At 37.7% G+C, this 17,617-nt stretch overlaps 1 protein-coding gene across 2 annotated transcripts in view; it reads left to right on the forward strand.

Moving 5' to 3' along the window:
* SPECC1L (sperm antigen with calponin homology and coiled-coil domains 1 like) overlaps positions 1-17,617 on the forward strand; it is a 70,167-nt gene that overhangs the window by 21,183 nt on the left and 31,367 nt on the right. For both annotated transcript variants that reach the window (XM_037410600.1, XM_037410686.1), the window contains 6 exons: positions 699-2,332; positions 4,190-4,397; positions 10,503-10,576; positions 11,090-11,265; positions 13,077-13,240; positions 14,866-14,957. In XM_037410600.1, coding sequence (XP_037266497.1) covers positions 699-2,332; positions 4,190-4,397; positions 10,503-10,576; positions 11,090-11,265; positions 13,077-13,240; positions 14,866-14,957 — 2,348 coding nt within the window. The remainder of the gene's footprint in view (positions 1-698; positions 2,333-4,189; positions 4,398-10,502; positions 10,577-11,089; positions 11,266-13,076; positions 13,241-14,865; positions 14,958-17,617) is intronic.

The raw sequence follows: 17,617 nt of genomic DNA on the forward strand, positions 1-17,617 counted from the left end.
ATCTAAAAAAAAATCCATGACACATGCACTAAATCTTTAAGATGTGATTTGTTGCAGTCAACATTTTGGACATTCTGTGTTGCTTTATAGAAATAAAGTAGGAGTTTTCTGAAGCTGTTAAGAAAAGTGAAATTATTTAGTGTGTTATCAATATAAGTGGAAATATGTCTTGTCTTCCATTGGTTTGGATTCAGTAATGTTTGCGAAGATGTAAAGCATCTGGAAGTAAAGTCATAATCTCTCCTTGTCTTTATGAAATGAGATGAAAAGAAAAAAACCCTTAACTTTCATTCCAGGAATCATAATGTGCAATTCATCACTTAAAAGCTTGCATTCAAATCTAGTGGAGAGAGAGAGAGAGAAATCTGAACTTGTAGGAATAGCACTGCTGCAGGTTTTGTACAATTTATCAGAAGCTGTTGAAGGCAGAAAAAAACTTGCAAATATTTAACTTTAAGGTCTAGATCATTTTCAAAATACTGGTAAAGCAAAGCAATTGGTAAAGCATGTCTCAAAATATAACTACACCAATTCATTATTAAGGTTGTATAAAGATTTACTCTAAATGTATTTTATTAAATGCATTTACCAGTGTGATGCAGAAAATCAGCCACTGTATTGCTGATACAAAACACACAGTTTTCTGTTACAGATACACTATTTTAAATTAATGTTCCTAACTTTCAACAAACATACAGGTACAAGTTCCACAACTAAGCGTAGCACTTCATCTGGAAATAAAGAGTCAAGCTCTTCTAGAGAAAGAATACGCGATCGTTCTCGTTTAAGCCAGAGCAAAAAGCTGCCTTTGACTGGACAGGGGACCAATGATACGGTACTAGCAAAACGCTCCCGTAGTCGCACCAATCCGGAATCTGATATTCGAATGAGCAAGTCCAAATCAGACAATCAAATCAGTGACAAAGCTGCCTTGGAAGCAAAGGTGAACGATCTTTTGACATTAGCAAAAACTAAAGATGTGGAAATCTTGCATCTAAGGAATGAATTAAGGGATATGCGTGCTCAGCTGGGACTTAACGAAGATCAACTTGAAGGTGATGAAAAATCTGAAGAAAAAGAGGCCATTGTTGTCCATCAGCCAACTGATGTAGAGTCTACGTTGCTACAGTTACAGGAACAAAACACTGCCATCCGAGAAGAGCTCAACCAGCTGAAGAATGAGAACAGAATGTTAAAAGACAGACTAAATGCATTAGGCTTTTCTTTAGAACAAAGGCTGGACAACTCGGAAAAACTCTTTGGCTATCAGTCTTTGAGTCCAGAGATTACAGCTGGCAACCACAGTGATGGTGGTGGTACTCTGACATCTTCAGTGGAAGGTTCTGCTCCTGGATCAATGGAAGACTTGTTAAGTCAGGATGAAAACACTTTGATGGACAACCAGCATAGTAATTCCATGGATAATTTAGACAGTGAGTGCAGTGAAGTTTATCAGCCGCTGACATCAAGTGATGATGCCTTAGATGCTCCATCATCTTCAGAGTCTGAGGGTGTACCAAGTATAGAAAGATCTAGGAAGGGAAGCAGTGGCAATGCAAGTGAAGTGTCCGTAGCTTGTCTGACAGAACGGATACATCAGATGGAAGAGAATCAACACAGTACAGCTGAAGAGCTCCAAGCCACACTTCAAGAGCTTGCAGATTTGCAACAAATAACACAAGAGCTAAACAGTGAGAATGAAAGACTTGGAGAGGAAAAAGTAATCCTTATGGAGTCTTTGTGCCAGCAAAGTGACAAGTTAGAACACTTCAGCCGTCAGATTGAGTATTTTCGGTCCCTTTTAGATGAACACCATATTTCATATGTAATTGATGAAGATATGAAAAGTGGTCGCTACATGGAGTTAGAGCAGCGTTATATGGACCTTGCAGAGAATGCTCGGTTTGAGCGAGAGCAGCTGTTAGGTGTTCAGCAGCACTTGAGCAACACTTTGAAGATGGCAGAACAAGACAACAAGGAGGCACAAGAAATGATAGGGGCATTAAAAGAACGAAATCACCACATGGAACGGATTATTGAGTCGGAGCAGAAAAGCAAAACAGCGCTAGCATCTACCTTAGAGGAATACAAAGCCACGGTAGCCAGTGACCAGATTGAGATGAACCGGCTGAAAGCTCAGTTAGAGCATGAAAAGCAGAAAGTGGCTGAGTTGTATTCTATACACAACTCTGGAGATAAATCAGATATACAAGATTTGCTGGAGAGTGTCAGGCTGGATAAAGAAAAAGCAGAAACTTTGGCCAGTAGTCTGCAAGAAGAGCTGGCACACACTCGCAATGATGCCAATCGATTGCAAGATGCCATTGCAAAGGTAGTGTTTAAAAAACTTGTGTTTTGACGTCCATGTACACTATGACTTACTGTTGGTCACTGTAGTTCTTCTAGAAGTAAGGGATTAATTATGAGGTCAGTAGGATTGCAGTAGCATTAGGGTTGATCACTTTCTCTTAACTTTTGTTGTGAAAATGATGGAGGCCTTTTAAAAATTATACGGATACATTCAGTCACAGAGTAACTTTTTTAAAATCCTGGTATTTCAACTCTGTGACTTACTTCAAGGGCCAAACTTAAACAGTATTTAAGATACTGTATGAATTTTGTGCTTAAATTGCATGCTTTCTACAAGAGTTTCAAAGAGTTAGTGCCAAACTGGTGGAAGAGGGATGTCACTGAGAAAGTACTGGGAGTCAAAGTTTGAAGTGATAACCCAGCTGTTGATGACTTGTAGGACCTTTCACAGGTGTTGAGAGAATATTTTGGGGTTTCAGCTTGTTCAGGTTGGTTCAGTTGACCAACCAATAAAATAATGATGAAGAAAGCAGAAAAGTGTTTTCTTTCTCCAATCAAGAAATTACTAATTTTTAGGTAGACGGAGATTTTTGCCGAATTTAATTTAATTAAACAAATACATATTTTAGTTTTAAATGGAAAAAAACCCCACCAGCCCTTAACATTCTTATAAGCTTTTTAAAAATTACTGAATATGGCAAATACACATAGTTGGGGTTTTTTACTAATGATCCATCCAGGAGCAGCTTTTATTGAATGGGTTTTGGATCAAAATATGTATTTCTACATCTAGAACAACTGTTTTTACTCATAACTACTTTATCTGATAAATATGTCTACTAGAAGTATTTACCATAATTTAGTATAAAAATAATAATAAAATTTGTTTAATAACTTTAAGTATGCATTTAAGGGTAGGTCTTTCTGATGAGACAATTTATGCCAAATGTAATGTCTAAACTGTGTATTGGTTGCAAATCAACATGTTAGTCATGGTCACCAGCTAGTTAGAATTAACCTTAATTTAGGAGGAGAAAAAAATAAATTAGTAATTGAAGTTGGATGGTGCTATTAAGATAAAAAAATACTGAAACAGATGATTTAAAGCAGGGAATTTTGTCTATTAAAATTGGTGCCTGACTGCACTGACCCACACTAAGCCATAATCTAATTTCTCTTTGTTTTTTCTGACACCCTGTTTTTGCTCTTGGGTTAATGTTACTGTATCTCTGATCCCAGCTTGTTACTTACATTGCAGTTTCATGAGGCAGGATAAAATGGCCTCGATGCCTCTGAAAAGGAAAAGTCTACTACCTCCTCCTTTCCCTGTATTTTTTTTAATTCAGTTCAAAAGCTTGTAAAGACTCCTCTGGGAACTACTTCAACTCACTAATACATCTCACACACAGATGTGAATCCTGCTACTGGGTTAAGGAAGCAAATCATCTCAGAGGTCTGGCAAGCACTAAAATTGATGCACAGAAGAGAGCAGGGTTGTGGGGTTTTTTGCAAGAGAAAGAAAGGGTAAAGAGTTTTTCCTGTGCCACCCCCTCCTTTTTCCGTCGCAGCTAGCTGTTAAATTGGATCAGTTGCTCATGAAGGCACAGCCTTGGTACTATGGTGGTGTTGCTTCACTTGAATACAGGTTACTGCTGTTCGAGTAACTGGGGAATGGTCATAGATTCAGCTTGGGAATGAATGAGTTTTACTCTGGCTCAGGAAAATAGTTGCATTAGAACAATATATTTTGAAAGGCTTATGCTTTACTTCTTGTCCCATACTTTTGTATGGTTGCAGAAATATACTGTAAGTGTGGTAGTTACAAAGTGTGGTTTAAAATGCAGCCAATTTAGTTATGGTAAGATACATTCTGTTTCAGGTTGAAGATGAATACAGAGTGTTCCAAGAAGAAGCCAAGAAACAAATCGAAGACCTCAATGTGACTCTAGAAAAACTTCGGACAGAACTAGATGAAAAAGAGACTGAGAGAAGTGACATGAAAGAAACCATCTTTGAGCTGGAGGATGAAGTAGAGCAGCATCGTGCTGTGAAGCTTCATGACAATCTCATCATATCTGATTTGGAGAGTAAGTGTTACAAGTTTCTCTTGTGAGAGAAATGATAATTTAAGAACAGCTGAAGTAGAATGCTGTAGTAGTGAAAATTTTTTCACTTGTCTTTCATATGTCTGAATTTGAGTCAGACTGGGGTTTGCAGAACCCTTTTACACCGGGGAGGGGAGGAAACCAAGTTGACTTTGCTTTTCCAGTCCTGGTAGTAGGTGGTGTCGGAATGAAAACCTGTGAATTGAGAATAAATAGGAAATCTGATAATGCTGGGTTTAAGCCATTTTTCAAAGTAGAACAACATGTAATTACAGGCTTAATAACAGCATGTTACTTGTGCATTTTGGAGACCGGATGATTGATTTAGTGTTTTGATGCCTTTTTTTTTTTTTTTTTAAAGAATGCTTGCTCTTTTGAGTGCCTAAATATTAGGAGTTACCATGTAGCTTGAGAATGTGTATAATTAATGTTTTCTCCCACCTGAAGAAAGGTGGTTTTGGTGGACAAATGGGTGATTGGAGGCCATTCACAAATGGCTTTCAGTTACAAATGTCAGAGCTGACTTGGCAAAACAGATGTATTGTATATCTCTTCCTGTGTAGATTTTTCTTAAGTGACAAAACTGAAGTGTGAACCTAAAAGTGAATCTGACAAACTTCAAGCCTGTTTAGAATAAAACTTTACCTGTTGACTCTTGCCACCATACAAGAAATGGCTGGGGCTTATAATGAAATTCATGTTTACTATATACTTGTCTAGCTGTCTGTGCCTTAGTTTCCTCTCTGATCTACAAGACCTGCTCAGACATTCCTACCACAGGCTGGAATTCTGCAAGTAGTCTACATCTAAATAAGAACTTGGGCAACTGTACCCTGGCAAGTTATATTTGCACAGTGCTACTTACAGTATTAAAATATCTGCTGTTCTTCTATGGTATACAAAGACAAAACAAGATAGCAAAGGCGCCAAAGCATGATCCCTTTTAGCAGCAAGAGAAATATTCATAGAACGGATTTTTAAATTGGTGTGCTATGAAGAAAAGGTACTGTCTTAAGCAAGCTATATTGTTTATTCAACTGAAGCTTAGTGGCTTTAGACATGTGGCTGTTAACTTGGTTTCTGTAAGCAACCCTTCTTTATCTTGAAAGGCAATCGCTGTTTCTCTTTAAAAAATTGCTTTAGGTTTTTATTCTGCAATATTTTTTTTTCTCTTTCTGTGCCAAAACCCAAGACAGACGTTTACGTGGGAGCAGGAGTTCAGGCACACAGTCGGTAACTCTTGGTTCCTGAAGTTGTTTTGTAGTAAAGGCTTAAATGGTTGAACACTTTTCTACTTGCACTGCTCTTTCCATTAACTGAAATACAAGAAACAGCACCATAGTCAAGTAAACATGTAGGTATCTGCCCAGCAATACCTGATTACAAGGCAGCTGTAATTTTTAGATGCTTCTGTTTTGGGGGTACAAAACGGCTATCAGGTATTTCACTTAAACTGGTAAAAGGTGAGGAAGAAAAACCTCTGGCTGGGCAGAAATTTTCAACAGAAATTGCAACAGTCTTTGTTACTCATTGCTCTTGAAATAGTTTGGAAAATGGAACCGTGCTAGCTGATGGCCTGGCGTGGTCCTTCAGGGAAGAAATCCGTGATTGAGTTCTAGGCAGGAACGAGGGTGGCATCTAGTGGCGGTAAGAAAGGATGGCACCTGAGGAACAGTTAAATACATTTAAAGTCTAAATTTAAAGACATTTAAAATAGTTTTTTCTGACCACGTTAAAATGCTGTTCATTATGGGTTCATAATTAAACCCGGTGGTCGCTTCTAAGTAGTGACAGCAAAGAACAGAGTTTCAGAAAATCTGAGACTTGGTGGAGGTAGTACATAAAATGTCTAAAAACCAGAATTCTAATAATTAAAGTGACAGAAAAGCACGTCTTAGTAGTAGTAAGTTCTGTTATGCTGACCAGCCTTGTGGTCAGTTCTGGTATTCTGTCAGCCAAATATATAATGCCTGTGCTTTTACATGTGGGGAATTTAGCACAGACCTAGGTATTATAAAGCGCTAGTTACAAGAATGGTGCTTTTTTCAGCCTAAATAAGGGTAATAAAGAACTGTAAAGGTTGCCTTTAAAGAAAGTGAACTTTTTAGATTTAAAAATATGAGGAAATCTAACCCACCCTGTAAAATCCCAAGTGAAAAAGTAAGGATGTCCGGACAACAGATAAATGACGGGTGATAGGTAGTGGTGCAAAATTATCACTTAAAGACTTCCCAAAAGACAGACTTGACGGTTAGGAGAAAGGTGCCTCATAGCTGAGGTGGTGAGTACTCCTTCCATTTAATGGGTAATCAACACCAAATGGTAACGTAGGAACATGGAGTGCTCCAGCACTGGTACTGCACAATGAACATATAATGAAACATTTTTCACAGTAATCGGAATAATTGACCCATCACAGGACCTGGGATGCGCGTGGTGCAGGTGGTAGGACGCACATCGTGCTGTGCATCTCGGGTGGCCGCGGCAGCTAAACGCGTTCCTGATGGGAAAGGGGGTTTTAAAGCATAGTGCTTCTGTATGGCATCTAAAAAGTGTAAGAAAGATTAAAATTCCCTGTATGTTTTATACCCTCGCTGGGGTGTAAATGAGCCGAAACAACGTGAGGCGGCGGCGTGTGGGTGCTGCCGGGCGGGGCGGCAGGCCGCTAGGGGGCGCTGCGCGGGGGGTCGCTGCCCTGGTTGGCGCGCATCCGCCGCCGCGCGCCGCTGCCTGTTGTATCGGTGCCTGAGGGGAGAAGAGCAAGCAGCTAGTAAGAGTTTGCGAGGCGTTTTTATTACGGCAGAACTTGTTTCCTGACTTACAGCAAATGGATATTTGTAGGTTAGTTCGTCACTAGTCAGATGCTTCTTCTGAAGCTTGAAAATACATGAGGTGCATTGGCTAAACATACCAAGGCTCTCAGTCCATATCTATTTAAGTCAGTAAACTTTTTTGAGCAAGGGTTAGGTGAGCAAGAAGGGTGATATATCTAATGTACTGTGAATAAATAGTTCTCTTATGGAGCTAGCAGTGTTAGGTTTTAATTCTGCTATATCTCATTTTGAAAAGGATATTCACAGTGGTCATGGGACTGAATTTTTACATCACCATATTTAGGCCTTTTCTACCATAGTGTTGGAGAAGTTAATTGGATGATAGTTTTCTAATTGGTAGTATATTTTCTGCTAACGTTGGACCCTTACATTCAGTTTTCTTGGTGGAATTCTTGCTAACAGCATGTATAGACCTATTGTCTGACAGTGCTGAACTCAAAAGCAAGATTGATATGCAAATTGCCTGAGCTTTGGTATATTTGTAACGAGTCTCTCTTCCTTGTATAAGGAAGCTATAATTTGTAAATTAACTATAATGTTGGGCACTACTCTATGTAGATGTGATTGTACTGGGATAGCCGTTTCTATACTAAAAAATTGAAATGCTATCCTGGTGTAAGGCAAACCAATGTAACTAGTTTAAAAAACTAGTACAAAAAAGGGGGAGACTGGATGATGGTAGGAGAGAAGTACCTGACCTACCATACTGAAACCTGCAGCATATACAGGTGGAAAGGGTTTGTGTGTGTTAGAGAGGAATAATGGAGGTTGTGAGGATGCAGAAAGGAAGGAATACCACAAAGCATCTGCACAGAGAATTGCTGCCTGTGTACCTATTTTGCCTACTTGAATTTTCAGGCTGTAATTCGTGACACAATGTGAAGAATAGTTCAGGCTGCAAGAGGTGAAATCACTTATCTTAGTCTTAATTTCTCACTATGTTTCAAATTCAGTTGCAATCCAGTAATTCTTTTGAGGTGGCTTGTTTTTCTTAAATCTCTTTGACTGGGGGAGAAGATGGTTTCCAACAACTGCTATAAAGTGCTCTGTATTGTTTATAGCAACTGCAGAATATCGAGACCATTGTGTTTTACTTCAAAGCATAAATATACTAAAACTTAATGGTGCGTTTCATATCTCACAAAAGCTCAAAACAATGGCGTTACACAAGCTTTAACTCTGGATGCATTTATAGTTTCTCATTTGTGGTTATTTTTGGATGAACTATAGCTTGCTTTTAGTAGTACAACAAATTTTATTTTTAAAAACATATTTTCTTTGAACTGTCTCTAAAAAAGAAAATGGTCATCCACTAGATTTTGTTTCAAAATGCTACTGGAAGCTCTTTAGGGCATGTTGACTTGCTGTCACTGTTGAAAGTTACCTAATTTGCAGTGGGGGTTTTTTTAGCATGTGTTCAATGGAAAAAAGCGTGGGGAGGGGGGAATGACTTTTATAACTTTAACCTAAAGCTGGCATCTCAGTGCTGACTTGAGCTCAAACAAGTTGCGTGTACAGAGACAAGCTAAAAATTGGAGGGCCATGCTTAAATATCATGGTAGCATGAGATCTGAGTGGCTCACTGTTAGGCTTATCTTCAAAGCTTAAAGATCAGCTAGATACATCTTAAAATGTGCAGTCTTACAAGGAAGAGATAAATACAGAAATATCTGTCTAATTTTAGTGTTGCAAGTTTTCCAAGCCTGAAAGGTTATCATGTTTTCAGGCCAACTGAGGTTTACATCATTCTGTAAAGAAATCAGCTGTGGCGTTAAAAGCCTCTGTACTTGTGACTGTTGAGGCAAAACTTAGGAATTCCTTCTGATGAAGAAACCAAAAGGAATTCCATGGAATACTGAAATGTTCTTACGAGCTGAATGTACACATCAGCATAAATCAGCTTAAATCCATTCTTAGTCCTTGTTACATCTGATTTAAACATACTTGAAATGCTTACTATTGCATTTAGCCTGCCATAGCCTCATTTTTATTGTTAAGAAAAGCCCTTTGACAAAAGTCAAGTACTGAAGTTGTAGGCTGCCTTGGGAAGGCATTGGTCGGTATTGGTAGAACAAGTGACTTTGAATAAAACTTGGTTTAATGGATTTCCTGTGACCTGATACCCAAATAAAAGCACTGGAAAGGTTTTTTTCATGTTAGAAATTGAGCCACGACACTTTACTGTATCAGTCTGCCTGTATGAACATACATACCTACATACCTATCTTCTGACTATTCAAACATTTATTATGCAGTTTAACAGATTTTCTTTTACCAGAGTTTTGTATTTTGAACAACTAAATGTGTTGGGCACCTTCAGTCTTTTTGTGGAAAGAGCATTCTAATACACAGGGAAAATACATGTTTCCAGCAGGTCTTGGAATAGTGAACCTGAACAAAAAAGTGCATGCGTTCAGTTGGCCTATCATTTTTACAGTTTAGAGATAGCTGTAGAAATAGAACATCCCCAAATCCAAGGATCAGTGAAGTGACCTGCTAATTGTTCTTCTTCATTAGTTGCTTAGTTATATATAGTTATAAGAATGGAATAATCAATCACATTGTCCTTACGTATTGAATAAAGTAACAGATGAACAATCATTGTAGCCAGTCTACTGGAGGAGCTGGTGGTGATCGAGCTGCATACTCTTGTGTAGCTGCTGGCAGATTTAGGGGATCATCTCTTTCAAAGCATGATCTCATAGACTGTTTGTCCTTTTGCTGTAAATATAGCTTCAACTTCAAATAGTAGCTTGATAGACAAGAATGTAAGATTCTTCAGGACATGAGTAGAATTTTATACCCATTGAAGGTATGGCTGTTAGTGTTATGTCAGCTGCTTTGTGGCCGGGAGTAAATTGTGAATCCAAAGACTTAGTGTAGCTGCAACTTACATTTGAAGAGTGAAAAACCCAGGCATCCATGTTTTTAGGTTCCTTCCATGTTAAGTTACCTACCATATTTGCTCTTTGTTATTGCTTTATGATTTTAGTATTGTGAAGGGTAGAGGACAAATTGGGATTTGTAAAACAATTGAGTTTACTGTTCCACTCACCAGTCATAATGAAACATGTACCTACTGATACTTGCTGTCAAATTATTTCTGCTCATACGATTTTTCTCCTCATGGCTATGGTTATAAAAATGTACTCTATGAGTAGGTTTTTAAAAGCAATGGCAGGTTTTATACTCTTTTTTTTAAGTAAATAGATCCCTGACTAAGATCTTACAGAGAATTTGACTTTCTTTCCAGATACAGTTAAAAAACTTCAGGACCAAAAGCATGACATGGAAAGAGAGATAAAGAATCTTCACAGGAGACTTCGGGTAGGTTAAAACCTAAAAACTGAAAAAATTGCAAACTTGGAATGTCATAAGACCTGCATGGGAAATTGTGAAAAGATAGTATGGTTAGATGTAATACCATTAAAACAACTATTTCTGAGAGACGGGCATCATGTGGGAATATATTTACTAAGCTACAGACACCAAAGGATTAATTTCTGAAAAATTCTCGGTATCTCAAAGATTCGGCATTGGGCTTAAAAGAAAATGTTCCTGTGTCTTCAGATGCCCAGTTTAATTTCCACCCCCACCGCCCCTCCACTTTGAAAATGTTCTTTGTTTCTAGAAAAGAAATTCATCACCTTGGAAGTCTAGTTATTTCCAGCAAAACTTCCTCAATTTTACGTGTAAATTAGGTTGTGCCTAATGTCAGAGATGAGCACCTGTAAATTTTTTCCTGTAGCACCACAGGGAAGCTATGAATAATAAGAATAATTTTTATTTTTAACTCCAGAATTCTTGCTGCTTTCAGTTTAAAGCTTTATGTGCTTATAGGAGGAGTCAGCAGAATGGCGTCAATTCCAGGCTGATCTACAGACTGCAGTGGTTATAGCGAATGATATAAAGTCTGAGGCCCAGGAAGAGATAGGAGACCTGAAGCGCAGATTACATGAAGCTCAGGAGAAAAATGAGAAGCTCACTAAAGAGTTGGAGGAAATAAAGTCACGCAAGTATGCAAAAGACAACAAGGATTATTGTCTCTTTTGTAGGGGTGGTACAATTTTGGAAATCCAATATTTTAATTATTATTGAGACCCTGGAAGTTTGTAAATCCTTTCACTGTGAGGATGTGTATTTCAACAAGCTGCTTTACGTGGGGTTTTGGGGTCATATTAGTAAACTTATGAGAACAATATATGTTTCCTTGTACTGTAATTCATCCAAGAATATTCATTTTGGAACTTTTGCAAAACCAGGTTGGAGGATTTTTTCCCATATAACAGCTGGACGTGACTTAACTTCCCTTAGTGTGAAAAACAAGTACTGTTGGCTTTTCTCTACCTTCGTTAATACTTCTTATTAGCAGCCAAGGCTTTTGGTATGGTTAAAAATACAGCCAGATTTTTAGCTGAGAAGAAACCCTCATCTGATTCTGCATATATCTTGTATTGTTTTCTTTCCACTGGTAATTCTTCTGTGAATAATTAGAGATACTTTTGAGTATAAAACCATTTTTTAATAAAAATCATTCAAACTGCATTGCACTGTGGCTTGAATTAGGCACTGCAGTTATTTAGAAACTGAATTGTATGTCTTTCAGAAGTCCTGAAATCTGTAGAACAGGAACATCTTGGACAGCACCATTTGAATCCTGACTACATTGTCTCTAGGGATTAAATACATGTATAGCTTACAATTACAGTAATTAAGGTTGTATGTATATAAAATGATTATTTTTTTTTTCCACATGGATGGGCATTTTATAGGATGCATTACACAACCCAGCATCCAGTAGGGTATGAGATAGTGCAGGCTATGGAACTTGGGGAAAAGCTGATGGTAGGAAGAGCAGACCGTTTACACTGAAAATGGAAAATTATCTGGATGAGTGGTGGGCGTAAAGCATCTTATCTGAAATGAGATCACCAAACTAAGTAATGTGAACAATTCTTTACTAATACATTTCAGCCAGAATTGTAGTTGTTCAATTACTGCTTGCAAGTGAACCTTTGAGGTTACAGTTGCACTTTGAAGGTAGAACTGGCTTGCTGATTCCAGTCAGTATATTCACGCTTATCTAGACACAAGTGTCTTCTGAGTTTTGATTTGCTGCAGACAAAGAACAAAGAGGCAATTGAATCAGTTTACTTGGAAGTGGTATAGCTACAGTATTGGATGGAAGGTGTCAGAAAAGTCTATCACAGTGTCTGAAGCAAAAGTCAATGTTTAATTATTGCAGACTAGAAAATAGGTTGCTTCAAACAATTCTTTTCTTGTGAGTGACACTAAATACAATAACCGCCATAAATATTCTGTACTAAACATCTAATGTATTTTTTTAATGGGTTCATATGCCGCCTAAAGATGTGTGCCAGCAATGTATTCTTACCTCCTTAGTATTCTGTTTGTTTTCTGTTTATGCAGGTGGGGAAAAAAAATCTCCCCTTTGAGATGGCTATTTCCATATGAAATGGTGAAATCCTTAAGGCTTAATTTTTTTTTTGCGTGTGTGTATGTGAGAGATAGGAGCAGGAATTAAGCTTTAAATCAAGTATTGATTTGATAGACTCTTCACCTGGTGCTTAAGTTGCTGACTAATAGTAAGAATTATTAGTAAGAACAGTGATAATTTAGGTTGATAATCTATTTCTAAATTACAGTGGAAAGAAAACTAGGTTAATGTAACCTATTTGGTTACATTATTGGACCAATTTGGACCATAGATTTTAATTTGACTTCAAATTTGTGTCGATTTTTTTTTAAGGCTTTGCACGTTAAAATGTTTTTTAAATTACTTAAATGGGCTGCATATTGATTTCAGGCAGGAAGAGGAACGTGGTCGAGTGTACAATTACATGAACGCTGTAGAGAGAGATTTGGCAGCTCTGAGACAAGGAATGGGCCTGAGTCGCAGATCATCCACCTCCTCGGAGCCAACTCCTACTGTAAAAACACTCATCAAGTCATTTGACAGTGCCTCCCAAGGTAATTATTTTCAACCCCATGTAGTAGCTGTACCAAGTTACGAATTATCATATGTTGACAGGGACACTTCTAATGGCTTAGCTAATTCAAAGCTAAGTTAATTTATTGTACTATTATGACCTATAAGTGATGGCTGAAACAAACCAACCTAAACTAGATTGCACAACAGATTGTTCGCTGTGGTTAAGTACAAACATCCTTTTTTTGTCTTGTCTTTTTTTCTTTTCTTTACTGTCACACTGCCAATGACTCATAGGCTAGATGCTTTGATTCAGTGCTCCCATATATTAGAAATACATAAACACATATTATACACATAATTATAGCTGGAAGCACAGCTGATTTTAGCCTGACTATGAAATTGTGAACTTAATGTGCCAAATTAAGCGTTCTAAAAATCATGTAATAGCTAGAGCTGAGTTTCTTTCTTTTAATAACTTATATTCTTACAGTCAAAGTGCTGATGAAAGTCAAAAATAAGGTCCAGCCAGTATCACCTATTAAAAGATATGGGGAATATTTTCTAAAATTAAAGGGATCGCACTGCTGAGACAATTGACTTTACTATAATTCTGATTGTGGAAACAGGTGCTGTTGTCCTCTCAGAATAAGGAATCCAAGTCATTATCCTGAAATAAGAAACACTTGGGTTTTAGCTTTGACTACATATGAGACCTTGTATGATTAAAATATTTCCCTTGCCAGGTCTTTGGGGTTTGAATTTCATTTATGCTAATGTCACTGTAAGTCTAGGGTGTAAAAAAGCTCAGTCTGAAGTAGACTGTATTACCAGAGAGTACTGTACTGTGCGTGGCAAATCTACTTTTAATTGCTTTTGGCCTGAAAATTTAAGGTATAGAAGCATCTCTATATTATTTGGTGATACTGTAAATGGTTCTGTTTCTATCCTTGTTCTCTTTGTTCATAGGTATTAACAGTTTTTTTACTTTCCTAGTGTTAATTTATGTTAATCTGTTATTGGATAAAGGTGCTTTCTTGCCAGAGTTAGTTTGGTAAAGTGATAAATCCCCTCTCTCTTCTTTTTAGTCGTCTATTTCAATATTTATTTTATGCTGATATCTGCCTTCTTCCTCAGCATTCATGTCTAATCACTCTGTTAAATAATCAGTGACTGATTCACCAATTCAGTATGTCTGTTTTCATACATTTTTAAACACATTATTTGTTCAGTCCCAGAATTTCAGGGATATAGTGTTTAGTACCTGTGGCCTCTGATTGGAAACTAGAAAGGAGAAGCAGGTGATATAGGTTATCTTTCTTGTCCTTGGCAGATGCAGGAGCCTGCTACCATCTCTTTAATTATCTGGAGATCATCGTTTACATCTGCCAGGGTAATAGTATCCTGCACCTTAGCCTTGTCCACCCCCATAAACTTTTTTTTACTGTGGATGATACATTCAAGAAAAGGAATGTAATTACAGAGGAGTAAATGTGTAGGCATACTTTTAAATGATTTTGCAGTCAGATACTAATTGAAATTCTGAAAGAATTAATCTGGTAAAACTAGTAATGTGAAGTACAAGGCGAGAGTTCACTGTAACAGCCAGTCTCCTGTTTCACTGCAAAACAATGCAATGCTCATGATGGCTTCCTTTCTGTACTAGTTCCCAGCCCTGCTGCTGCCACAATTCCTCGCACTCCCCTGAGCCCAAGTCCCATGAAAACTCCCCCAGCTGCTGCTGTGTCCCCTATGCAGGTAGGTGTTTCATGACTGCACTTAATCCTTCTTTGTAAAGAAGCGCATGTGAAAATACAGGTGGTAATATACAAATATTGACTGACTTTGGGGGGAAATAATGGTAAAATATTCCCTCAAGTAATTACTAAAATGTTCAGTTTAACAAGAACCACGTTGTAAATACAAGTTTGGGCATAATTTGGAAGTTCTTGTAAATATTCCCAACCATTACTATTCCTGTGCCACTGGGAAGCAGGGGAGGAAAACTTTATCTGCATTCCTTCGTTTTATAGTTGCTGTTTGTCAGTTCTTAGTCCTGTGCCTGGCACGGAAACAGCAGTAATCCCCTTCAGGCAGTGGACTGAAATCTGTGCAGAATCTGTCAGCGATCATCAGTATAAATGTATCCTATGGTGCGTGAGCTTTCGGTATCAGAGCTGACCAGAGAGGAACGAAATAATTGTGAAATGGTTATCTTTGTTCATTTTGTACTGACTGAGAGTTTGGCCAGTCAGTGGTTGTACTGTGTATTTTGTCCTGTCCACTCTGAGGCCTTGTCCATTTGTTCAACTGCTACAGGAGCCTAGGTACGCAAAGATAGCATCATCAGTACTCTAATGCTCAACTCTATAGATTATTGCTGGTTTTATTATGTCGCTAGCTGCATGAAGTGAGATTTTGGTGAAAGGTGACAAGTTCAAGGACAAAGCAGATGAGGCTGGTTTCACAAAGAAAAATCAAAAAATGGACTATATGTTTTACTCCTTTAATATTAGTAGTTCTGTTGCCTTCAAGATATTGCTAACCAGAAGTACCAAAACTTGATTTTCACTATAGGTCAGCATAGTGTTTTGGTAATAAATCCTCTCTGTATGAACTGAAGAATCTATATCCATGTAGGCTTTTAGCGGTCAAGGAACAATACCTGGAAATCTCCTGTGCTCAGACTAGTGCACCTTTTATTAATTTAAGAGTGAATTTCATGAAACATAAATAGCCTTAAAGCAAAGAGAAAGAATTAAATATTTTTTTTTGTGAGAGCTTCTGCTACTTCCTGTGACTCAGTCACACTTGACAGCAGTTTTCTAAAGTACTTAAATGTGACAAGTTCTGTGGCAGATGCTTTGTTCCTATTGATATGTCTTTATATTTCTGTTTATTTCTGTGCTCTTGTAGGAATCTAAAAGGTTACACCAGGGCTTTGGCAGACAAGACTTTTTGATGAAGCCTAAGGTTTATTTCACTTTATTTACCTGTAAATTAACCATGAACCAACGTAATCTCTTCAAATACTGCAAACCTGCTGAGGTTTACAGCTCTTGTTTGATGTTCTTGATCTGCCAGAATTACTTGAATTTTGAATTCAACTTCTGGTATAGAACCAAGTCATTAACAGCTGGATACTCATTAGTGAGGAACATTGCCTGAAAAACAGAGGAGGGTGGGTAAATGAAAACAGCTTCTATTGTCTGTTTGAAGATAGGTGGTTTTCTTGAAAGTATTTGTAATTATCCAGAAGGCAGCTGGGTTTTGTGACCTCAGTTATGTGAATTGCATTTGAAGAATGTTTTCTGCTCAAGAGAGAAGGGGTTCAGGTTCAAAACTAATTTTCATCATCTTTTCCTTTTCTTTGTTTTCATATAACTACCTTGTTTTCTACTGTTGTGTTCTGTGCATTTTTTATATATATTTTTTTGTCTGGTTTTTTTGCTCTTGCAATTGAAAAGTAAGATTTTAATAAGTAGTCACTATGTGAGTTGACCTATCAGCTCCCACCTTACAGAAGTCATCCCTGGTTTAAGAGCCAGGTGGCTCTTAAAAAAGAAGTGGGAGGGTTGATCTCTGTATGGGTGTTGCAATGTTGTCATTAATCTCAGTTGCTTTTAAATGCTATCACAGGGGAAATGCTTACATGGGCACTTACTGAAAAACTGGCATAATTTTGGGGATTATGATAAAGTGGATTGGTTGCAAAAAAGATTTTTCCAAATATAGATGCATTAAATGTGCCCTCTCTGAATTATGTGTATCATTTCATTTTTGTATTGGACTGTGTAATGAATTTCCTCAGTTTTGGAGAGTTCTTGTTTGCTTTGTTTTTCTTTATAATAATACCTGTATGTATAAGGAGATACATTCTTGGATACTTTTTTGCAACTGGAAATAAACAGAAGCCATTCTGCCTTGAGGTCCAAAGCTGTGGTGGAACACAGCTGTTACTCACCTTAGTGATTAGCAATAGTGCAAAACAATTTAGGACGAGAGATTTCAAGAGAATGGTCTTCAGAACCTAAAAACAACCCTGCTGTCTTAGCTGAAAGCTTAGCTGGTCTGCTGTGCCTCCATAGGTGCACTGGCAGGATGTACTTCCTGAAGTGCAAAGTGATCAGGAATTAGGTACCTGGATAGTGGTTGAAGGTCATGTTCCCTTCCATAGCCAACAACAGATATAAGGATGAGAGTCGAAGCAACATATTTGGAGTTTAAGGAATTAGCTTGTTCTGCCATGGTTCTGTCTCAAATGTGAAGTCAGGTATTTGTTCTCCTTTACTTTTTTCCTCACCTGTGTGCTGGAGTTGTTACTGATGTTACAAAATAAAAAAGGAAAAAAATCTGAAAACAGTCACAGGTAACTAGAAGAAACTTTCTCTTCAAACTAGGAATGGCTATGAGAAAAA

This window comes from Falco rusticolus, chromosome 1 (genome assembly GCF_015220075.1).
Source record: "Falco rusticolus isolate bFalRus1 chromosome 1, bFalRus1.pri, whole genome shotgun sequence".
NCBI classification, from domain to species: Eukaryota; Metazoa; Chordata; class Aves; order Falconiformes; family Falconidae; genus Falco; species Falco rusticolus.